Here is a 26,089-nt window from a genome sequence, read left to right on the forward strand (position 1 = left end):
TTAATAGCACACTACGGGATTAAAATCCTGCAGTGCAGGCAAAGGCCCCCTGCTCAAGCGAAAACATGTTTTATTTTATACAATTAAATAGAAATTTATTATTTAAAAATCAAACAATGTGATTTTCTGGATTTGTTTTTTAGGTTCAGTCTCTCACAGTTGAGGTGTACATACAATAAAAATGACAGATCTCTCCATTCTTTGTAAGTGGACAAACTTTTTTTTTTTTAAATCAGCAGTGTATCAAATACTGTACTTATTTGCCCCACTGTACCTTTAAATCATGTGTGGGCAAATTCAGCGTAAAGGTTTTGCACAAATGTATGGACAGTTACAAAGGACAAGACTACATACAATAAAAGAGATAAACCAACTTTTATGTTTACTTTGACATTGCAAGTGACAAAACTGATTAAATGACACTTCTAAAACAAACAAGCAAAACAATTACACATATGAATAAAAAAAAAAAAATTAACAGATCATTGCCAAAGTATTTTAACCATGGGTGAAATCCTACCTTGTGATCATAGTTGCGGCTAAAAATACCAAAGCTATCTTTTAATCTGTAACAGTGAGTACAAAGAAAATCAGAGAATTATCAGTAAATTAGTATACACCCATTTGTTTATTCATTCCTTTGCTGTACATGAATATCTGACAGTACTAAAAGATTTTGAAATGAAACAAGTTCTGGAGTATTAACTGAAAACAAACATCTAAGCGAGAATTTCACTGAAAGGCAGTTTAGTATCATTTGAGTAAAATCTAGCCGGAAATGTACAAATACAAACCTTAGTCCCTTGTGTAGAGGCTTAAATGTGACTTTAATAATCAAACAAATGAGTTGTGCCCCTAACCTTTACTCAAATTGAATTATTCCTTTCAATAAAGATAAGGATGCAGCGATAGTACAGTCTGATACACATGTGAAGTCAATGTCACTGTCCAAAATGTTTTGGTCTTCATTCTTGCATTTTCTGAATGAGTACCGAGTGTAAAATTAATTTTGTAATGTTTAATGTAAATACATAAAATGTATACTGACTACAATCTCTGTTGTATGTAACCATCAGTACTTTGCACCAGAAAACAGCATCTAAAAAAGCACCAGATTCAGTGTTAAAGCCACATGCTAATACATTCAGTGAGAAGTTTCTCAAATGTAACAGAAGCAAAAAAAAAGAAAAAAGGATGGGCTCAAAATTGCAACAAAATTGTGCGTGAATGTGTAATACTTAAATATAATGATTTAATTAATTAATTTTTTTTTTTTTAATACCAATTAAAAATTATATAGCGATCAACTAAAGTTCCTATCGAAATGTATTATTATTATTATTATTATTATTATTATAACAACTCTGTGTTGGTAAACTTGGTTAAAAAAGATATCCAAAACACACACATCATTATATAAAATCAAAGATAGAGTGGAAAAAGAAAAACAAATTTTACTTTGTGTGCTGATTCGTGTATAGCCACACTGAATCGAAAATCGATCAGCCAGTGCCCAGAATTGACTGGTCTTCAGTTTTACTGGCCGGGGCCGAGGATTGATCACCCTAAAACAAACGATTCTGTACCAAGCGCAGAAGCTTTTGCACGGCGCAACAGAAACGCATTTTTATGTGGTTACACTAACAAAAAGTGGACGTGTTAAAAGCCTCAGATCTTCCTTGGTCTCCAAATCTCATGCAAACGCAAACTAATCGAACATCGAATGTGACAGAAGCTCTGCATGTCTCCAATAAAAACCCCAGCGCAATCAATGCCAAGTTGAGTTTTGAGACTTTGAAGGCATTTAAGGCAGTAAAATATTGTTTCAGTGGCACACACTGAACTATTCACACATTTTCATCCCGTGTGATAGGAGTTAACTATTTGCCATGTTTGTGTAACAAACCAATAAGGGTACTGCTTCTGAGTAACAGAGTAACACATTTACAAAAATCACAAGACTTTTGGCCAAAATATGCAAATGTTTTGTGTGGCCAAGCTTTCGCTGCATCCTTATTGTTACTGATGATCATGAAACATGCACACAAACTAAAAGAGAAGAAAAGATTCAAGGTGTTAATTAAGTATTTTTTAATTAATTACTTGACTATAGGTGCCCTGGTTGAAAATATTCAACAATATTATGTCTGGAAAAAAAAAGAGGATGGGATTTTAGACTAATCCTCAATGGCAGAAAATGTTAAAAACCTTAAGGTTTATATGTTTTTGTCAGTGAATAAAATTACTGAACTGCGATGGTTGAAGCAACCCAGCACTATGAATTTGGTGTCTTAGTTCTTTTCAAAACCTCCACCAAGAGGTTCTTTTCAAAACCTTCACACATTCCACTTAACTGATACAGTAGCTCTGATTCTAATCTTGTGTCTTATCATTAAGTCCTTGTGTGCCAGAGGGTCTTTTATCCAGTCAAGGTAGCTTACGACTCCTTCAACAGATTGCGTGAGTCATTGGTAAAGAAGAGGAAACTGCCATGGTCGAATTGACAAGAAACCAAAACAGACTATATGCAAATTCAAACTACATCCAACAGTGCTGCTGTCACAGAACAACAGCAGCGAAGCGAGTGCTAACCTGCACGTTCAGTCAATCTAAATGACACGTCTTTTTTCCTGATGTGTAAAAATATTATATTAATCTTTTGTTATAAGCTTCATTGCCAATGTGCATAGCAAAACTTAAATATACAAAAAAGAATCCATACTTAAAATCTAAGCTTTAACATATAATCTGTCATGTCTGACTTCACTATGTGCAAGTTTGCTTAAAACCCATAAAACATCATAAAATCTATCATTCCAAACTGCAACAAAGTTAAAGAATAAGGCTTATGAGGAAAACTGCTAAGGCAAGAGAGGATTTACACAGTACTCGCTACAAACATTGCAAAATTCCATTCATTTAAAAAAAAAAAAAATAATGGTTTTGCAAATGCCTTACAAAACTGATTGTCTGCACACATCCAGACAAACAATTTAAGTACCAAAGGTCTTTTAATTCTATTGACAAGCTTTCCATTTTACGATCTCAAATTGACAAGTCATAAACTTCTTACAAGACTACTTTTTTTCGGCAACGTATTTGTAAAGACACTACTGACAGGATTGGTCTGTAGCCGTCATGCGCCATCATTCACGGATTAGGGTAACCCTGAGCAAGCTGGAATTCCCAATAGTGCAAACAGTCATAGGCCACAGCCGCATGTGTGCAGGTACAGGCCAAAACAAAAATTATAAAGGTCAGCATAGTTTCCCACATGACCCGAAGCAGCAGGAAAGGCATGAAGGCGGGGGGGCGGGGCAGGCAGTGAGTCACCTGCGAAACATTACACACTTAATTGCAATCACATTATTTCTTTAACTAGTTTTTTTCAGAGGTGCCAACAAGATGTATGACATATGATGGTGGAAAAGATGCATCACTATATTCAGATGAGTCCATGTCATGTTCATGTCCTGGCTTTTTTGCCCTCTTCTGCCAGATGGACTTGACGGCAGGAAAGCAAAAATTTACATAAAAAATTAATCAAACAGCTAAACTGTAGATTTTAGCACCTCTGATTTCTGGTGGAAAATCTAAGAAAAACAAACAAACATAGAAGTAAAATAAGTAGGAAGAAAGAAAAAAAATCGTCATCCCTGACATATTTCGGCATTGCTGCACACATTTGACTCTGGCCAAGATCGCTGTAACATCGCTCACAAGTGCTCGGCCTCATCACCTGAGGGCTATGTGTGTGTTTGGGTGTGTTTGATTGTGTGTGTGCGTGTAAGGAGGCTGGCCCTCCGAGCCTACAGCCACTCCTTGAGTGTGTCCAGGTTCTTCTTCACCCAGAATATGTTCAGCTGAATATTCTCGATGGCCTCTTGAACGCTCCTCATCTGAGATCCCCTCTCCTTTAAAGAGCTAAAAAACCTCTGAACCTGAACAGAGATGCAAAAGGATGACATTTAAGATTCAATCAAATCTGCAGACTTTAACAATTTGAGTTGGATACACGAACCAACCTCCTCAAGGTGTGTCTGTGTCGAGAACTGGCCAGTCACTGACATGATTATGTTTTGCAAAGGGAAACTGCCGAGGGGAAATCTTACAAAGAGAATGAGTTTGTTAGAATTGTACACTTACTATCCACTTTATTAGGAACACCTGCAGTTTCTAATCAGCCAATCATGTAAGAGTGGCACAGAACATACTGTAAATCATGCAGACACAGTACAAGACAGGTGCTTGCCAGGTTAATTTTCACAAAAAACATTAGAATGAAGGAAAACATTGATCTGTGACTTTGGCATGGTTTCTGGTGCCACATGGGTTGGTTATGATTTTTTTTTTATACTAAATCCCAGTATGGCATGGGATTTTTACACATAATTGCCTCTAAAGTATACAGTACATAGAATAGTGTGAAGAACAAAAAGCCTTAAATAAGTGACAGTTCTGTGGGTTAAAACATCTTAAGAGAGGTCAGAAACAAATGTCCAGATTTGGTCAAGCAGCTAGGAAAGATATAGTAACTCACAATCAATTAACTTAAACATTCCTTTGACCCATGTTCACAGACACCCTTCTGCATTTACTTACTTTTGTGTGAGTTCGTCCCAGTTCTCCTTTACAAAATCCCAAGCGTACAGGTAACCTGTAAAATGTCTGCTTACTCTGTTAATCACGAGAGGAAGCTCTGGCGTCTGAATTGGACTTCCAGCAAGAGCTGCTTTTAAGATCCTGTAGGAAATAGGATTCATTTTTAACACAGTAATAACGGCTGTTAATGGAGAGTTAATGGTTGATAGATGCATCAGATTTACCATGCAATTTTTCGCATATCCTGGGTACTGGCCAAAGCCTCCAGTATTTTGCGTTTTTCCGAGTCATAGATGGAACTTATGTAAGAGTCATGTAATGCATTCCAACCTTCCTCGGTCTGGGCTCCCACTGACAGAACGGCTCTCAGGAGGTCTCCGGGAATCCTAGAGGAGAAAGAGATACCCATTACTAATATACAACTCACTGTCTCACTGGCGTTGTGTCCTTACCTACTAATGTACAGCCATTTGATAAAAACCTGTCTGTTAAGGTTTACTTGAATTTTGGCACCAAGGGCTAAGTTCATATAAGGTGGTTCCACATGAACATACAGTAGGTGGACAAGCCGTATGTATGTTACTTTTACCGTCGCGGCGTATGGCGACAGCATTTGGGTTTGTGCGTTTGCTAGCTTTTTAGCGCTGAGTGGCGCTATATAACTATAGACTGACGCCTCAGGCATCAGGTCTTTCTCTCCAGACTTAATAAGCCGCAGCTCGTCTAAAGCTGCACGTAGTTGCAGATAAAATCAAGTGAAACATTGTAATTAAACAAGTTCATAATCACAGTAGTAACATTACAGTACAAATTTATAATTAAAATTAAATTAAATATTTTTAGGATTGAATTTAAGCAACGTAGACATTAACACACTGAGCCTTTAGATTTTATGTGCAATTAGAAAAGCTACATGTGTAGGGTCTTGTGTCATCTTATATTTTGTGTTCTTTAAATTTGTAGTAGATTTATTAACTGAAATAAATTAAACTAAACGACCATAAAATTTAAACATTGTCAGAATAACGTGCAAAAACTATATAGTAAAACTATAAAAGCTACATAGCCTTTATAAGAAACTACTTTTATTTAGGTGCGCTCACAATGGCGAAAAAACTTCATGATTTTGTTAAATAAAGAAAGTAAACAGGATGCGCTGTTCTGTATTGTTTTCGGTGAACTCCGTGTGTACTCGCCTCACAGACGTGAAAAATATATACTTATAGAAAGCGAAACGTCTGCTTTTATATAAACTAATGAAAATCAAATTATTAGATTATGTAATTCGTATGAAAAGTGAAATGTAGGCGCGTTCACTGCTTCGGAGACGACGGAATGGAAGAGATAGAAAGTTTCCTCATAATAACATGCCTTTTATTGTTTTTAATCATTCTATACACAACCTGTGATTTTTGTTATTTTAGAGATGAGAAATACAAATGGAATCTTTTTTTTTTTTTTATTCTTTATAAAATATATTTTTTAATTTAATTTATTAAAGAAAACCATTGTGTATAGAGTGATTACAACCAATACAATTTATGTTATGATAAGGAAAATCTCCATTTCATCTATTCCAGTAAAACAGTAAATTTTAGAACCTAGAATCCAGAAGATGAAATTTGCAGAAATGTATAAAGAGGCCTAAAACACTGCAGGTCTTCAAAATCCAGGTCTTAAAGTGGGGAGGGGTGCATTTCAGTTTATCTGAATGTATAGGTGAGAACAGCTAATTCACACCTGGGGAGGTGAATAATTTGCATTTGAGTGTTGCCCGTCATTGTAAAGCACACAGAGTAACACTAAAAGAACAACATCCCAGGGCAAATAGTAATAAGAGCCTCTGATTATACGGCATAAATATTATTAAATATTACAACAAAATTCCTCCGCGCGCAGGAAAACTTTATGCGTGCGGGTGAGCGCTGATTAGACTTATGTCACAGCGTGCGCCAGTGATGGGCGTGCGCCCAAATCTACTATCGCTCCTCGCTCCATAGGCTCCCTAGATAGGCAGCAGGTATGTAAAGGGACGGAGCCGCCTATTCGGGCCGGCTGGCGATAATGAACTCTGCATTATAAAAGCAAGGCGCGGAGTTGAGTCCGGGATGTACGTGATGCGGTGGAGCAGGACAGAGTGGCATGCGAGTGGGGCGATGTGACGCGCCCTAGGGACTTTAAACAGGACACTGAAATTCCGCCCTTTGATCCTCCGCATGCTTCGTTCTGCCACTCTGCCCACAGCCACCTTTTGCCAGCTGTGCCCGCATGCCAACATGGCACAGCCCCCGGATCTGCACGTGTACTTTATCCCTTCCCCTTTCTTTCCGTCCTCCCTCCTTTAACCCTTTTCTTCCCTATTTTACCTAAATAAATTATCCCTTTGTGTTATGCGCAGCGCGCCGGGAGATTTCCTGAAGCTCAAATCTCCGAAAACTACACTTACACAATAACAGTAACATTTCAAACATTTTGCAGGCTGCCGTTTGGAGAAACCAGAGAATAAAGAATAAACCAGTTGTTAAGTCAAAATAACCCAACCAGGTTATACCCAACTACATCTCATATGACCCAACATAAGCAACACAACAATGTGTTTAATGTACCTGAAATAACCCAGAATTTTGACCCAGCATAAACCATCCAACGATGTGCTTACAAAAACACAACATTTTTAGTGCGTCTTTTTTGAGTTATTATAATGTTTTTTTCTGAAAGGCTATTTTACCAGTTATTTCTATTTAAAGTTTAATGTATTTTTGAATGTAATTTTTAAAATAATAAACAGATACAAACAGAGAGGCTATATAACAGTTCATTCTTCGTACAAATAAAATTATTAGCTAGTGAACTTCATATTCTAACTAATGTTTGTTTTTTTTTACTCATTATTATACAATAAATATCAATATCACTGGTTCAAATTTTTTATTTTTGTTGTATAAAGTTCTCAGATGTGAAATTATAATCAATGTAGTATTTCTTCGATACAACATATTGTTAAGACTTTTTTATGACTTAATTCTATTTAAAACTGCGTAGAGTGAAAAATGTCACTTTGCGCCACCTGGCGGTCATTTCACGAATAACTTTAAATCCAACAGTTTTATTTTGGCTGCTGACGTTTTTCCACGGCAGTGAGCGCGACTCAGTAATAAGCATTCTGGTTTTCCACCTACTGTATACACTCGATTTGCATCAAAGACTTGTTTACTTGCCACTCGGTGTGGGTTTGTTTGGGCAGTTGAAGATCATAATAGTTTAACTGAGGTCATCTTGGTCTGGTTTGATGTGACCTGAAGCACGGTTTGATTGCTGTGAGAAAAGTATTTAAAATTGCTTAAGGATTCTCAAGCAGTTTTAAAGATTTCTAGCAACACCTGTTGGAAAAGTTCAGCCTTTTTAGTTAATGCTTTTTTGCCTCAGTAATCATGTGCAGTATAGTACAAATAGTCAACCACACATATATATGAACTAACAGATATGATGTTACTAACTTCAGGAAGATAATATTTTTTTATGATAACATGGACTATATTTCTTTAATCCAATTGAAAGAGTTCTGATTAGAGATTCCAGCTTAACTGTTAACATGGATACTCATATGATAAGATATGTATTTACATGCACAAAGCATTTGATCAGAGAAGTTGGTTTAGTCTCATCTATGAATTGTTAGATGCTTCACTACGTAAGAAATAGGAAGTCAACCAGTACCCCTTAATCTTCCAAAGACCCAGGAGATAAAAAACACAGGTGTGGAAGAGTTTTTCTCATGGAGCTTACAGATTCCCTCCCAGAAACTCATCACTTCTATCATTTTGTGGGGGACCATGCACAGAAAGAATATATTTATTCCAGCAAGACACAAACAGTCAGAACAACTGAACGGATTATCATCAAAGGTATCATCTTCAGCCATGAGATACAGTATTATTCTGGGCCCATATTGACAAAGGTTCTTAGAATTCTCTCAGAGAACTCCCATCTTCTTCTTCTTTCGGCTGTTCCCTTTTAGGGGTCGCCACAGTGAATTATCTGCCTCCATCTAACCCTATCTTCTGCATCCTTTTCTCTCACACCAACTAACTTTATGTCCTGACTGCATCCATAAATCTTCTCTTTGGTCTTCCTCTACACCTCCTGCCTGAGTTCAAACCTCAGCATCCTTCTACTGATATATTCGCAATCTCTCCTCCGAACATGTCCAAACCACCTCAATCTGGCCTCTCTGACTTCATCTCCAAAACATCTAACGTGGGTTGTTCCTCTGATGAACTCATTCTTGATCCTATCCATCCTTGTCACTTCCAAGGAGAACCTCAACATCTTCAGCTCTGCTGCCTGAAACTCTGCCTCCTGTCTTTCCTTCAGTGCCACTGTCTCTATAAGCCGTAGAGCATCGCTGGTCTCACCGCTGTACTGTACACCTTTCCTTTCATTCTCGCTGATACTCTTATCGCACAACACACCTGAAACTTTTCTCCACCCATTCCAACCTACCTTTACCCGCCTCTTCACCTCCTTTCTACACTCTCTGTTGCTCTGGACCGTTGACCCCTGCACCTTTTTACATCTGCTCCCTGTATCCTCACCGTTCCTCTTGGGTTCCTCTTATTCACACACATGTATTCCGTCTTACAGCAGCTGACCTTCATTCCTCTGCTTTTCCGAGCATACCTCCACCTCTCCAAATTTTCTTCCACCTGTTCCCTGATCTTGCTACAAAGCACAAGGTCATCTGCAAACATCATAGTCCATGGAGACTCCTGTCTAACCTCATCTGTCATCCTGTCCAACACCAGAGCAAACAAAAAGGGACTTGGAGCCAATCCTTAATGCAGCTCCACCTCCACCTTGAACTCTTCTGTCATACCTACAGCACATCTCACCACTGTCTTACAGCTCTCATACATGTCCTGCACCACTCTAACATACTTCTTTGCCACTCCAGACTTCCTCATACAACACCACAGCTCCTCTCTCGGCACCCTGTCGTACACCTTCTTTAAATCCACAAAGACACAATGCAACTCTTTATTACTTTCTCTGTACTTCTCCACCAGCATCCTCAAAGCAAATACTGCATCTGATGTACTCTTTCTAGGCATGAAACCATGTTGCTGCTCACAAATGCTCACCTCTGCCCTTAACCTAGCTTCCACTACTCTTTCCCACAGCTTGATTGTATGGCTCATAGCTTTATGCCTCTCTAATTGCCACAGCTTTGCACATCTCCCTTGTTCTTAAAAATCAGCACCAATACACTTCTCCTCCATTCTTCTGGAATCCTCTCACTCTCCAAGATCTTGTTAAACAAACTAGTTAGAAACTCTACTGCCACCTCTCCTAAGCACTTTCATACCTCCACAGGTATGTCATCAGGACCAACAGCCTTTTCACTTTTCATCCTCTCCAATGCCCTTCTCACCTCACTTTTACTAATATTTGCTACTTCCTGCTCCACAACAGTCACCTCTTTTACTCTTTGTTCTCTTTCGTTTTCCTTATTCACCAACTCTTTAAAAGTACTCATTCCATCTTCCCATCACCCTCCTGGCATCTGTCAGTACATTTTCATCTCTATCTTTAAGAACTCTAACTTGCTGCACATCCTTTCCATCTCTATCTCTCTGCCTCGCCGACCTGTACAGACCCACCTCACCCTCCTTACTATCCAATCTAGCACACAAGTCCTCATATGCTCTTTGTTTGGCCTTTGCCACCTCTACCTTCACCTTACGCTGCATCTCCCTGTACTCCTGCCTACTCTCTTCAGTCCTCTCAGAGTCCCACTTCTTCTTAGCTAGCCTCTTTCCCTGTAAACACTTCTGGACTTCCTCATTCCACCACCAAGTCTCCTTGTCCACTTTCCCCTTACCTGATTATACACCAAGTACCCTCCTACCTGTCTCTATGATCACACTGGCTGTAGTTGTCCAGTCAACTGGAAGCACCTCCTAACCACCCATAGCCTGTCTCAGGTCCTCCCTGAAGACTACACAACATTCTTCCTTTCTCAGCTTTCACCACTTTGTCCTCTTCACCTTCCTCACCACCAGGGTTATTTTACACCATTCTGTGTTGTCTGGCTACACTCTCCCCTACCAACACTTTGCAGTCCACCACTATCTGTCCTTCTACATTCCTGTCCTGAAGACCAAACCTGCCCATCACATTTTCATCACCTCTGTTCCCTTCCCCAACATGTCCACTGAAGTCTGCACCAATCACCACTCTCTCACCTCTGGGGATGCTCTGCATCACTTCATCTAACTCACTCCAGAATGTCTCCTTCTCTTCTAACTTACATCCTACCTGTGGGGCATAGCCACTAACAACATTTAACATCACCCCTTTAATATCCAGCTTCATACTCATCAACCTGTCTGATACTCTTTTTCACCTACTCTTTTAGGATAGCTCCTACTCCATTTCTTTTCCTATCCACACCACGGTAAAAAATTTAAACCCTGATCCTAAGCTTCTAGCCTTGCCACCTTTCCACCTGGTTTCCTGGACGCACAGTATATCCACCTTCCTTCTCTGCATCATATCAACCATCTCTCTTTTCTTCCCCGTCATAGTCCCAACATTCAAAGTTCCTACTATCACTCCTAAACTCTTGCCTTTCCTTTTCTTTCTCTGCTTTCGAACACGCCTTCCTCCTCTCCTTTTTTTCGACCAACAGTAGCCAAATTTCCACCGCCACCCTGTAGGTCAACAGCACCGGTGGCGGTCGTTGTTAACCCAGGCCGCAACCAATCCGGTATGGAAATTATATTTGTGATTTGCATCATTGATTTGGCAAATGTTTTTACGTCAGATGATCTTCCTGACACATCCCTCAGAAGATTCCTATATTAGCTTAAAAAGTCCTAGCTGGGAATCTTAGAATGAAAGTGATTTAGGAAACTTCTCAGAGGAACTCCGAGTAAGGAAAGTACAAAAACCTTTATCTTATTGAGGAGGTGTCGTTAACCCCATTGCTAGGGATAACGCAGCAATTCAAGAACTGTGATTGGTTAATAAAAAAGCTGTAAAGGTCTTAAAATGCGCTCTTTGTGAAAATAGAATATATGATAATAGAACAGACAGTGAAATCATAATGATGGTATATAAAGAAATTGTATAATCATGAATGCAGGCGACTTCATGCAAAGTTTGTTATAAGCCAAATATCTTAAAAGTAAATTAAAACAGCCAAATGTTGAAAATGTTAAAATACTTTTGAAGCAACCAATTTCCACAAAGTTGTTACTATATTTAAGTTCTTACGTTTATTTACCATACTGATTTTATTACTTGTAATCCATTTCAGATTGATGGGAGCAAAATGACTCAGCTTTTTCCAATTTACATGACTGCAGGACAGTCTATTTAAGTTGAACTTTTGGATGGTATCTAGCCAACAATCCTAAAGAGGTGAAAGGAAGTTAAAGAACAAGAAAACCGAATTAGACATAAGAGCATAGTTTACTTTTATGTGTTTGGAGATTATTTCTTCTTTCCGCCATTTTGTCCTATGCTATAGAAACTTTTAAGCCTCTTAAAAGTCCTTCTCGCTACTCCTAATAATTTTTACCTTTAAAGCTGTATTCAGGTCTAAGATGTATTGCGAATAATTTTTATCTTTACTAAGATTTGTTCCTAAATTTAAGGGGAAACTCTAAGAAAATGTCAGAATTCTAATGTCAGAATTTTCTTAGAATTTCATCACTAAGAGCAACTTTTAGGCATAAGAAGCTTTGTGAATAAGGGTCCCTGGTTATTAGTTGAATTTTAGGGTCCATGTGAACACACGCAATGATCATAGAAAACTGAAACCTTTTACATTGATTAATTCGGTCAAGATCACTCATTTGTTCAATTTCCACTTATTTCAAATAAATAAAAATCAGAGCACATGGTTTCTAATAAAAGTAAAAAAAAAAAAATAGGTAAAAAGCTAATTACACAAATATATTATAGCCATTTAAGCTTGAACACCAAAAACCTGTTGTATTATTAATACTAACTAATGAAAATGGGGGAAAATATTTGCCCAAACCTACGTCTTATTAGAGGATTTCCACTCCTCAAAAAGGTTTTTGGCCATCTCAGTGCAGTTTGGTCTGTTCAGGGAGCAGGCTGTTTCCAGCAAATCTGATCTCAGACTCAGTTTAGACACTGATGTCTCTTCTCCCCATGACTGGCTGTCCATCAGGTTGCCAAAATGATCAAAAATGTAGGTCTGAAAGAAAATAAATAAATAAACTGTCATTGGTGAATTTATTTCCATTTGCACCAGAATTTAGATGAGCTTTAATTCTTTTAATGCAACTACTCAGTAAACCACAACTAGATGTTGTAATGTGAACTGCAAGAAAACCAACCGTTAGCCTGGACACTAGATTTAAATCGGATCTTTTCTCGATCAGCCTGTAAATGAAGCGGAGCTGCGCCAGGGCTTCAGTCAGCGGCGCGGTTTCTGTTTCATCCTTTAAATACTCCAAGAGATTTAACACTTGCCTGAAGGACACCTTCCCCAACCTGAACAAACATACATGCATCATGAAACATATTGTCCAACAACCCTTAATGGAACTCTCTCTTCACCTTTGGAAACTTTTAAATATTATGTTCAAAAGGCAAACTACTTAATTATGTAATTCATCTACAGTTACATCTTGGATTAAGAGCATAGATTGTTTCGAAAGCATATTCTAATCTAAAGTACTTATGTATCAAAGCAAATTTCCCCATAAATCTGATAATTCGTTCCACAACCAAAAAATAGAGAAGAAGGAGGAGGAGGGGGGCTACTGTGTAGGACTATTTACTCCCGAACTACTACAAGCTTTTTAACCTTTTTCTTCATGGAGGCTGTTGTTGCAGTACAGATACTAAGGAACAGTCACTACACTTGGACACTAAAAAAAAAAAAAAAAAATGCTTTGCACATACACACACGTGATCTCAATGTTATAATAAATAGTACACGCGTGCATGGATGTTGACTATATGGGTGACACACGCACGAAGACTGAGCATGGGAGATGACCCCATCACAATCCTGCAGAGCGAGAGAGAGAAGAAACATTGGCTCATTTGTGATCATGTGACGCTCGGCAGATAAAGAGTATAAGTACTACAGTACTCATATTTCAAGACCTCGCTTGTTCATCAAGTTTAAATTTATTCAAAACTCTTGCAGACCAAGTTACTTGCAATACAAGGTTCCACTGTATATGACCTTATTTAAAATCTTTAAGTAAATATTAATAAATAAATAAAATGCAAACTACCTTGACAGAGCAAAGACATTATTGATGAGAGATGCTCGGTCCTCTGGTGAAAGAATATTCACGCTTTCATTTAAGGCCTGGCTCAGTAGACTCCAGCCTTCATCTTCATAGTTCACTATATAGAATCCATCACCCCGGTAGTTAAACTTCAGCCACTTCACACTGCCTGTAATGTTAAAGGTGGCTGAAAAAAAAATTGAGCAACGTATTAAAAAAAAAAGGTAAAAAAAATACAAAATACTTCTTCTGTGACATGAGTTCTGTGGTTTTCTTCACATGCTATGAATTAGGTTTTCCATAATGGTCAAGTTCAAATGATCAAATTGGACCAAGACAGATTTCTACAATGACGAGCGTAAAACCAGTTATTTACCTGTTTTGTCCTTAAAGTAAAACACTTGCTTGCAGGAGATGGAGTTGCTACAAGTGTCATTGATGTATGTCAGTGGGATGTGCCACAGGTTACTGGAGAAAGAAGGAGAATTCCACATCTGAGTGAAACTCAGCAGATATTTGGCTTTTTTAGATTAGAACACACATACACCTCAGTTATGGGAACAAAGACTGCTCTTAATTTCAACACCTTATACAATGAGTGATATTTAGGAACCTTTTGTATCCCTCAACTAAATACTTATACTATAGTTATCATATATTAATGTATGCATATCTTCTATATAAAAAAAAAGAAAAGTTTTGTCTGGACATTAGTCAGAATTTACTCCTTCAATAACATTGAACTTGACAATAGCATGTCTCAGAAAATTGTCTGCATGTCTGTCTAGCCAGATTCCGTTACAGTATAACGTAAAACTGGCTGAACAGAATTTTTTATAAATTGAATAAATCTTTGCCAGTCTTTTGGTATTTGCATGGAGGGTTCCCTAACCCCGCATCATGCAGTAAATTCATTCAAAATGTTATGTAGAAGGAAGGTTTGAGCAGTTTAATACCCTAAGCTGTGCTGATCAGCATATTTTTAGCTTTCGCCTTATAACTATTTTATATCCCAGAGGATTTGGGGGGGGGGATTTAATGTAGGGGGGTTAATGTAACCTTGTTATGTGCTGGATTTAATAATTTACTTTAAAATAAGCTACTTGCTCAGTGTAAATAAACACTGCACCAATAGATATTAACTAAAAAATCTAAACTGAATTACTTGATATTTTCACTGCTGAAATTTGTGAATTTTAACATGCTGGAGTCATTTAAAAACAAAAAATTTAACCTTTTCCGATCTACTTTTTTATTTGTCATCTGTGATTCACTCTCTGATTATCAACCAGTGAGTATATTTGGCTGAAGATGGAAGAACTACAATTTACACTAACAAACTAACTAAACAAACGTGCAGACAGATAGGCAAAAATGTATGTGGGAACCACCCTGAAAAAATAATATCACTGATTATATTATAGCTGATTAGCTTATTTTTGGCTTTTACTATTTCTACAAACTCTGTTCCCATCAACAAAGGGTACTTTAAAGTGAAGAGAAAAAATGGTGCTTTAAAGATTTAATCCTGACTGCAGCATAGGAGCACTGTAGACATTTTGAGAGCTGATATCTGATTACAGAATGAATAATTATATTTATATCAATGTCTCTACAGGATGTAGCTATTAAAAAGCTTGACCAAAATGTGAATTAAGGTGTAAGTAACTAAAGTGTCCAGGGGAGACTGGATCTGGGGGGTAGGTAAATCAGCTGTTCAACAAAGAAATTTTTTTATAAAAGTTCATACACAATCCATAATAAAATCTATTGAAATACAAATTTAAAATCTTTGAGAGATATTTAAATGTTGTATTTATATAGAGAACTGCACAATTAATTACATAAAAATTTAAATTCATAATATTGACCAGTGCAATGTTCTCGCAAAGAGCTGTAATTTATGACAGGTAATATATACATAGTCAGGAATTTATGTACGGTTGGTCAATTTTATATATATATTTTAAATAACTTTCAAAGAGTCTAATAATTTTTGGCGAACATCCCTTTAAAAGCATCACTATGCCATTATCTACTGTTAGCCTCAAGAAATATGGTTGAGTTTAAATTTCAATATTTGTCCAAATAATCACAACATGATTTTCTTTTCACCATTATTTGCTTGCCCATCTACAGAAGAAGTTGGCCAAGCAGAGGGCAGCATGCTCACCACAACATTTAGCTCCAGAGTTATTCAGTCAAAACTGGAAGTGCAACAAGCTCTAAGGCCTTGTTTTCACGGGCGTTAAAATCGAGTTTTTCATGCGTTCTTAGCGCCGGTGAGCGCAGATCAAGCGGCGAGTGTTTTCTACAAGTAGGAGTCAATGAGAGTGTTCACACGGGCTTTGGTGACGTGCGTTTGTCTGGCTGCGCGTTTATACGGCATTAAAAAAACGTTGCATGCAGCTTTTTCTTGGCGTTCCCAATGAACGCAAGAAAACCGTTTCTAGTTCGTTTTTTCGCGTTCATTTTACGCTTTGGAGGACCGGATATATCCCATGATCCTACATGCTATACATAGGGAAACGCAGAACAGGGCAAAATAAAAAAAATTAATTGTTGAAAAAATTACGCAGAAATGTTCGCATTTCTTCATAAACCACAAAAAAAAACTTCCTTTAATCCGATGTTGTGCAGTGAGAGAGTGAACCCAGTAGCGGTGGGCTTTCATATCCAGTTCCCGACACTGCCCCCACAGGTAAACACACAAACTACAATTTGGGCTGCAGGCTGATGTTAGACAGAGACAAACGAACGCCGGTGTAGAAGTCAATCAAGCGCCACTACAACATAAACATCTAGGATGTTCAGAGCAAGTACGTTTAACCAAAAACAAGCCCTAATTCAGGCATTCAGGAATTAAATAAATATGGCGTACAGATATGCAAATTATATTGCAAACCTTAGGAAAAGTAAAGAAAGATTTTGATCAGGAACCATATCCAGATTTGAGCAGGAAGTTGGCAGTGATCACTTAAGTCTGCAGGGTTACTGAAGACTGTGCAAACTTCACCATAGGCCAAAAACACATATTATACCTTTGTTCCTTGATGCTGCTAGCATTTGGGAGAAAATGGTCTTGTGTTACTTTGACTTGGTTTCCTTTTCTGTTCACGGTAACCAGAGGAAAACCTTTCTGTACAGTCCAGGTGTTCATCATCTGTCCCACATCAAGGGACGGCTTCGTGACCTGAAACAGCAGTGACAATTGGATAAATGTGGCAGAATTGATATTCAAAAAATTCTTTACGGATGAAGAAGGTTGTACCTGTGAAAGGGACATCCATAGATTCTCCATCTCAGTGTTGCTGCCATTGTACTTTTTCAGGTATTCAATAATTCCTTTTCTGAACACCTCTTCACCAAGTGTTGCATTCAGCATGAGTAAAAGAGAGGCACCCTAAGTGAGAACATAAGAAAATGTAAGGATGTAAGGTTAGTTTTTAGTTTGTTGCCTAAAAGTACACAAGAAAGTAATGTGCTCAGATTATGTAACCTTTTCATAGGACACGGAGTCAAACATCTCTTCCACTTCCTCTGGAGCCTTTACTTTAGCGGATACAGGGTGGGACGAGTTCATCGCATCTTTGGCCTGGGCTTCAAAACGTACACTCAAAAACTCATTTTCCTGAAAAGGCGTGAGGTAAGACAAAATAAAACAAACAAAAAAATTAAATTCAGAAAGCAACATTAGAGTAGCATAACTCTCACAAAGCAATCAATAAAGTAATAATACCAGATACTAAAAATGCTGAATTATTTGGAAAAAGGTTCAAATTTTCCTAAAAGGTTGTTTTTGCACCCACATTTATTACTTAATTACCAAGTTTTCTTACTTCAGAATGCTTCTCATTTATTCTCACATGTAAATTAGACTAACAAACACTTACAATGTCAAGATTAGGTAGAACCTTCTCAATGGACAAGTACTGCATGTATGTGGCAAATCCTTCATTCAGCCAGAGATCATTCCACCAGCGCATAGTGACCAGGTTCCCGAACCACTTAAACAGAGAGGAAAAAATTTGCATTCTTTTTTGCATTCTCCCATTATACACACCCACACCGTTACCAATCATTCAAATAACACACTGTGTGAGGGGATGGGAGATTTACAGCATGAATGTGCAGCTGATAAATCTGCAGCGATTTATGTTTGAGACAACCGAGGCTGTCCAGAGGCAGAAAAAGTCTTACGCAGTATTAGTATAGTGGGACTTGGCTTCTAAAGCAAACTAGGCAAAAAAAAAAAAAAAAAAAAAAAAAAATATATATATATATATATATATATATATATATATATAGTTTTAACATGTTACATAACAGGCACTGAACCACCTATGTTGACAGATCAACAAAGAGATCTAGCCACCAGTGTGTTGGGCCTCTGGTCAAGTTCTTCTTCTGGAAATAAGTACTATCTGCCAGAAGGAATTTGTGACTTGGGATTATGCAGGAAAATGTTGTACTTTTTTTGGTAAATGTTTTGTGTACCTGATGTGCAAGCTCATGGGCAATGACGGATGACACTAGTTGTTTATCCATGGGGGATGAATGATTACCCACGAGCAGTGCTGTTTCACGGAATGTAATGAGACCCCAGTTCTCCATTGCACCAGCAACGAAGTCCGGAATTCCCACCAAGTCTGTTCATAAAAAGAGAGACATTTTAGTAAATTTGCGGGGGGAAAAAATCTAATCACCACAAACTGAAGGTTGGTGATAAACTCTCAACCAAACACAGAAGCCAACTATTTCCATTTGCTCAGTTGTCTGTCTCACCTAATTTGGGCAATGGATACTTGATCTCAAAGAAGCTATTGTAAAACTGCAGCAGCTTGGAAGCTGTTTCCAGCGCATAATAAACTTGGTCATTTTTATCTGGAACTGCGTATACAGATACCTGTAGAAAATGTGATACAGATGAGTCCATCTAATTAGTTTAGGAATTTGCAAACTGGATTAAAGAAAAACACATAAGCACACACAAGCAACTAGATGTCTCTGTATGAGCAAGAAAAAGGTCTCTTAGCATGCATATTTTATGCATAACAATATATAAAAAAGTGTAACATACATACCAGGGTGTTAGAGACATTTGTACTGACTTTGGTGAAGTTAGCCACAATAAATGCAACAAGGTAGGTGCTCATACTGACACTCTTCTCAAATTCATCCTCAAAAAGCCCATCAGGCAATTTAGTAGTTTTGGCCTAGAAATAAGGAAAAACAAATCAGTAATGAGAGATTAAATCTGTAAACATCACATCATATCAAATATATCTCTTGTTGAGGACAAAGTATAGGAATAGCTGACATTTTCATCACTACGCTAAAATCAAGACCTTCGCAGGAACCAGAGTTAGGCCATCAATAACCTCAATGTGTTGCTGTAAATATACTGGTTCCACACTTACAAATGCAGAAGGGTAAACAGAAGAGATGAGGTGAAGAGTAGAGAGGAGGTGATTCAGTTAAGTATTATGATTCTTTGGTATGGCAATTTATGTATCGCCACACAATCTTCTTCAATTAATTTTTCATCAATACATGATATGTGTGCCTTCACGATGGTGAAATGTTGCTATTCCTCTATAATACAACAGGTGGTGCTCTCTCATCTGTTCACAAATTAGCAGGATTCTGTGTATTACAATTATTTGCCAAGTTTAGAGAGAGAGAGAGAGAGAGAGAGAGAGAGAGATAGGTGCTGCTTGGGGGAAAAATAGCATTTTTGTTAAATTAAAATTTAAGCTAAATATTATACTTTTGTATTTAAACTTATTTTGTATTGTTTAAATGCATAATTTACATTCTTTTTCCCCCTCCACCGTTTCTGTATCCTGCTGCTATACCACAATAATTTCCCTTACAGAATCAATAAAAGTATCTATCCATCTGTCTATAAAGATTTAGCATCATAATAAAACTGTTTTTTACCCCCATAGACAGACAGACAGACAGACAGACAGACAGACAGACACACACACACGTTCAAAATTTACTACCCCCTCTTTATGCTTTTATGTGTTTTTGTGTAACAACATAAAAATCATCTGATCATAGCCGGTCTTTGTATTAGGCAAATACAACCTCAGATAAGCTGCATATAACCCTTTTCACCATGCCATTATTTGTGCAAAAAAATTTAATAATAATGAAAAAATAAAAAAAAAACATGAAATAATAAGTCCCCCTTACTGCTTCAAAAGGATTCAAGAGAGTAAGTTGCAGCTAGGTGCTGCTAATCATTAGCCCTGAATTACCTGATCAACAGCAGGTGTACAGACCACTATAAACGATTTCCAAACAGTTTGTAGTTATATGTTCTACAATGAGATTATTCAGAAGTGGAATGCATGCAAGACAGTTGCCAATCTTCCCAGGAGTGGACATCCCAGCACATCCACCCCAAGGTCAGACAGTGCAATGCTCAAGAGAAATACAAATAATAAATAAAAACCTGAGTTACATCTCAGACCCTACAGGCCTCACTGTGCATGTTAAGTCATAAGGGAAATGCTTACTTCAGTTTATTGCTGCTAAAGGTGGATCATGGGGGTTACTTAGTATTGCTTATATGTTTTTTTCCTTTTCTTTTTGGTTTAATTTTCATTAAAGGCACGATTGATTTGATAATGGCACGGTGAAACACAAACCAAACACAGACATCAATAAAATACTGTACTGGCATCTCTTTTTTTGCACATATGAAAAAATGAAAAAAAAATTATTGGAGTCATTACCAAAGGCATGTTAGAAAGGCTGATGTACTCCGCTTCTCGCTTTATCTTAATTAGAAATCTGGCCTTAAAAGCAGGCTCATCAAAACAAGGAAAAGCCTTGCGGGCAGCCAGGGGTTCAAACTGAGTAGCAGCCAAAACTCTGACAAAAGAGCAAGTAAGAAATAAACAAGTCACTCCAACAGGGACTACAAATAATGATGATGATGATGGTAATGGTGGTGGTGATAATAAGGAAGAGGAACAAAATAATCTGGTCTACCTTCTTTTTCCACTTGTGTCAGTGTAAGAGCTGTTGTAGAAGCCATCATAGCTGTTGGATAGGTTTGCTGAATAACTGATATTTAGCATATATGTTTGTCCCTTTTTAAGGTCTTCTGCCGGCTTGAAAGCAATCTGCTGCCAGGGCTTGTACTCTAAGATCTTCACCGCTTTGCCTTGGAAAGTGACGTCCTGCATTTGCATATCAGAGCTGTGCAAAACAACCTTCTGGGTCTCTTGCAGGACCACCAAAGTAATGGCTACTTTTCCTTGGAAAGTCATGATGCTTAGATTGGGATAAATTGAGACCTCATAATCAACAGGACGCACACTGGCCGGAAGTCTCAGGTCTGCCCATGGGAATACTTCTCCGCTTTTAGCAATTGGATAGATGATTTCTAAGGGGGGGCTGCTCTTTTGACAGCCTTCTTTGGAAAAAGTGCACTTGGGCAGAAAGTAGATAACCATAGCCATTGAGGCAATGATGACTAGGAGCAAGACTCCCACAACCATGGTCTTTCCAGAAGGCATCGAGCAGGAACCAGATGATTGCTGGCGGCTGTAGGAGGAGGCGGCGCTGCGCTGATTGGAACTGCGGTTCATAAAGGACATGCCAAGAAGTCTAGCCGAAGACTCATAGTCCTCCTCATCTTCTTCCAGCTCATTCTCACCAAGGCCGCGAACCAGCAGCCTGGAACTGCGCGGCTCATATGCGACCTCATCAGAGTCGATTGGGTAGGCGGGAGAGTCCTTTGCCAGATCTACCACATCAGGTTCCTCCTCAAACATGCTGTTTTCTATCATGTTCCGGGGAAGTGGAGCTCGGTCTGAAAAAATGAAAAACATATACTGTATACTAAAAAAGCGTCAATTCTATAGTCATAACAGTAACATTGCTGTTGGTAATATTAGGTTATTTCCTGTTGACATGAGGGTTTGTATCAAAAAGGCTAAACGGGAGTGCTTTGAAAGCTCATGTAGGCTGCATTTTGCACTCAAGTGCAATTCGAGCAGCACATTAACCACATCAATAAATAGTCAGATGTGAGACAAGTTCTGTGAAGAGGTAAGTGCCATTATATGTTTATATCCATACATATTATATATATTTTAGTCGGATAACTGCACGTTGAAATTTCGAGAAAACAACTGGACCAAATGTAAAGTTTAGCTTGTCAACTGTTAGTCAGAGGCCTCCATGTACTGTAAATTCACCAACACCCATAAAACATGACCACAATCTTCCTTCTTTCATTTCCTCCTCTGAGAACCTGTCAGAAAAACAGGTTGTGCCATCCTGTTAAAACACACTAAGAGAGTGTTTCAAGAAATCAAAGTCCTGCTATTTAGTAAAAATGGAATCATAAATGACTGTTTTGCAGCTTACAGATATTAAAAACATTCCTCTTTCACCTGCTTATGAAAAGTTCTGGCCTATAGAAACCGAATAATCTATCACTTGTGCAAACAACAGTTATATCAGCTTCTCTCATGCAGCCCAGGTGTATGAGAGAAGCTGATATAACTCCTTCTCCTTTGATACTGTATAAACATATCAAGCTAAACCTCAAAATCTCCTCTGGTTCTTATTTAGCTTTGCTTTATATAATGGAAAATACTTTTAACTGATAGCTATGAACACCTACAGATCTTTTATAATGTCTCACAGTTCTGTAAGAAGTCAATATTGTGTTTTATAACTTGTGAGAACTGTTTGCCTGACCCCATTATATTGACTCTAAAATCGACCGATCACAAGACAGTACTGACAGTGTGTGAATTTTATTCGTGAGACACATTAATGTTAACTTGTGTGTCAGTAAAATATTCCAGGATGAAATCCTTTCTGGCCAACTAGCCTGTCAGGTAATGTCAACGTTGAAGATTTTCTAAGGGAGAGAGTATGTGAATTCAACTACAGTGTTATTCCTAGGTATTAAGTGTGACAATAATGTGTCATGCTTATTGTCATGCTGTTCTAGCTGGAATCATTATTCAGTTAATCCAAAAGCCTTAAAACACAGTAAAAAGGCTCATCCCTGACCCACACCCATTATCCATAAGATGTAAATAATAATCCTAGTGAAAACTCCATCCTAGTCCTATCAACTACCAAAACACAGGCCGAGCTAATAAGTTACATTCAACACATTTGATATTTTTTCAGATTTTGTTGTTGTTTTGTATCGTACTGTTTTGCTTAAGAGCATGTTGAATTTGAGTAATGGTAATCCAAAAAGTCGTTCCTTTCCACCAGAACTGACCTGACGATAAAGTTGGAACAGCTCAGCTTCTAACTGGTCAGCATAAATACACACATACTCTCAGATTAAAAAGGGTACTCACCTGCAACTTTCATTGTTAACATTGTTAACGGAATGGCACTCTCAAGGGTACAGCTTTCATACATTGAGCTGAACACCTTTACCTAATAGGGTACCTTTAAAACAATAAGGTTATCTCTATGTTCCCTGGGTCCTATGGTACTCAGATATGTGTATATGGCACATAATGGGAGCATTCATCTTTTATTTATTTTCTATACCCCTTATCCTGTACAGGGTCGCAGGACCTGGGGCCTATATCAGGACGCGGCGTACACCCTGGCCAGGATAAGCAGGACACGTACACAACAGACAATTTGGGAACACCAATTAGCCTGATCAGCATGTCTATGCACTGTGGGAGGAAACTGAAGTGCCCGGAGGAAACTCAAGCATGGGAAGAACATACAAAACCCACGCACACAGACCTGAGGCGGGATCCTTGACTCTGGAGGTGTTAAACACTACACCTGAAACTTGAGCACTGAAAATTATTCAATATTGTTCCCAGGGTCCTATGTTCCCTTGAATATATACACTATATGGACAAATGTATTTGGCCAAACCTACAATAAAACTGTATCCAAATAAATACACTTCAATGTGAAGTTGATCCCCCTTTTTCAGCTATAACAGCTTCCACACTTATTGAAAAACTCTCCATAAGATATTGGAGTGTTTCTGTGGGAATTTATTCTGTAGAGCATTTATGAGCTCAAGCACCGATGTTGGACGAGAAGGCCTGGCTCGCAATCTCCGTTCCAGTTCTCGATGGTGGTTGAGGTCATGGCGCTGTGCTAGGGCCAGTCCCACACCAAACTCATCAAACCATGTCTTCATAGTCCTTGCTTTTTGCACTGCGGCCCAGTCATGATGGAACAGAAAAGGATCTTCCCCAAACTGTTGCTACAAAGTTGGAAGCATAGCATTCTCCAAGATGTCTTGGTATGCTAAAGCATTAAGATTGCCCTTCATTGGGGATAAGGGGCATGATTTGGAACACCTGAATTCAATAATTAACATGTAGCACATAATGGAAACCTGAAAATGATATTCCCAGTTCTATATTTGTTTGATGACATTCTTTCTAGAGACCTCCAAAACCACATAAAATGTCATGTTTGACAAGTTTTGAAACCTTGTTCCAATACAAAAAAAAAAACTAGCTAATATTCAGGTAATGTGTTATCTTGAAATGGGTCACATTTGTCCTGAACAGAATAGGCAGGTTAAAATGTGTAAAGAGAAAAATGTCTTAGGGAACATATCTTTCATGGTTCTAGGTACAGTACTATTCCTTTATAACATGACTATAATATTAAATCCGGGTCTGTTTATGTACTTTAATCAAGGTTTGCAGATTGCAAATGCATAATTGAGTGACGCTCCAGTCACAATGAAACATAGAGGGTTTTTTTTAAGTGTGAGTCAGAAATGTATAGCCAGTCAAGCAAAAGCTGCAGATTATCTCTGATGACCTTAAGTCCCACCGAATATTGTTGACACGGCAAATTCATTTACACATGCTCTGTATCGACGCCTTTTACGTATCATCGATATATTTGCGAGTTAAAAGCAAACAAACAACTTGGTGTGAAAACATCTGCATGTACAATTGGTGTCAGTTAGACAGAAACACGACGACAGCTATTTGTTTGCGCGTTTGCTAACTTCCACGATTAGCTTAGCACAAGTCGCATAAATAAACACGGGGGGTTTAACGGCATTTTCTTTACAAACAACCTGGGTTGACAGGAAACGTTCATAATGCTATCAAGCAGGTTATATTAATATGTAGTGTTTGGGAATACTTGCATGTTAAAACATATATCTTAGCCAAGTCAGTACTTGTTTCCTTACCACTTTCAAACGGATCCATATTTAGATGTCAGCTCAATTCCGGGTCGAGCGCGGAATAAAAACCGTCAATGCTGTACACAGCAAAGTCAATGCTTATTAAAATTAAATAAAAAACAAAAATATAAAAATTAAAAATTTTGATTCAAACACACGGGTAAACACAAACAAACTAAGCTGCTGCCAAAAACTGGCTTAGCTTGTCTAGCAAGCTAGTTCACTTCCAGCATCCTGAGCAGCTCTCCAGCTTTCTCACTTCGGCGCATTAGTAAAATAAAGAGATAACCTCTCTATGATTATAATCGCTATATGAACGACACACAGGTTGAAGCATTACGGTCGCTGGTTTAGAAGCACAAAATGTTCTTCCCTGAGTGCTAAGTGCACCGGTTTCCATTCAGCACTGCTCCAGGCGGCATGCACAAGGAACTGCACTGTCAAACTATTGTCTGAGCTTTAAATCAGTGTTTCTCATCTACAGGTTAGTCCTAACTCTGGTCCGGAGATATCTTCTGCACTTTACTGCACGTACGAGTGTCTTCTCACAGTTCAAAGAATGCTTTAAATGTTTGGAGTATTAGTGTGTGCGCTGGAGGACAAGGAATAGGACCAGGACTGTGCACTGATTAGCAAGAGCAAAGAGAATTACACATTCATCCAAAGAAGCAAGCAAAGGATTAAAAAAAAAAAACGAAATATATCTATATCATACCTATGGATCCATATTCCAACTGGGTTATGACACAATCGGACTCCATAGCCAGAGCAAAATTCTCACCACAATGAGTAAAGAAGCACCCAGTGTCACTAAACACCAGTTTGCTGTCACATGCTGTCAATTGCATTATTCACTATTATTCACTGTGTGTGGCTCTACATAGTCTGAATGTACTGTCATATGATCGTAGGTTAAACTGTTGCTTGTATGACCATGAGCATGGAGGTCCCCAAACTCCACCCCGAGCACATTAAATACTGTTTTTAATCTTTTTTCATATTTCTATATAGGTGGTTA

At 38.1% G+C, this 26,089-nt stretch overlaps 1 protein-coding gene across 1 annotated transcript; it reads right to left on the reverse strand.

Annotated features, from left to right (window-relative positions):
- Positions 1–354: 354 nt before the first annotated feature.
- Positions 355–25,507, reverse strand: lnpep (leucyl/cystinyl aminopeptidase). The gene is made up of 18 exons (XM_053480849.1): positions 25,078–25,507; positions 20,895–21,720; positions 20,636–20,774; positions 18,971–19,102; positions 18,672–18,792; positions 18,384–18,535; positions 17,780–17,893; positions 17,386–17,517; positions 17,158–17,289; positions 16,928–17,079; positions 14,263–14,354; positions 13,890–14,073; positions 12,978–13,134; positions 12,657–12,835; positions 4,827–4,988; positions 4,603–4,743; positions 4,026–4,107; positions 355–3,941 (listed from the first exon to the last, which is right to left on the reverse strand). Exons 1-18 carry the CDS (start codon positions 25,094–25,096, stop codon positions 3,810–3,812), a joined length of 3,048 nt encoding a protein of 1,015 aa, XP_053336824.1. The 5' UTR covers positions 25,097–25,507; the 3' UTR covers positions 355–3,809.
- Positions 25,508–26,089: the final 582 nt, after the last annotated feature.

The sequence above is a fragment of the Clarias gariepinus genome, chromosome 21 (assembly GCF_024256425.1).
Source record: "Clarias gariepinus isolate MV-2021 ecotype Netherlands chromosome 21, CGAR_prim_01v2, whole genome shotgun sequence".
Classification (NCBI taxonomy): domain Eukaryota; kingdom Metazoa; phylum Chordata; class Actinopteri; order Siluriformes; family Clariidae; genus Clarias; species Clarias gariepinus.

Coding starts and splice junctions, on each gene's coding strand:
- lnpep (XM_053480849.1), bottom strand. Junction 20,775..20,894: donor GACACAAGTGGAAAAAGAAG/GTAGACCAGATT, acceptor CTCTTTTGTCAG/AGTTTTGGCTGCTACTCAGT. Junction 14,355..16,927: donor AGCAGCATCAAGGAACAAAG/GTATAATATGTG, acceptor TTCTTTCTCCAG/TAACCTGTGGCACATCCCAC.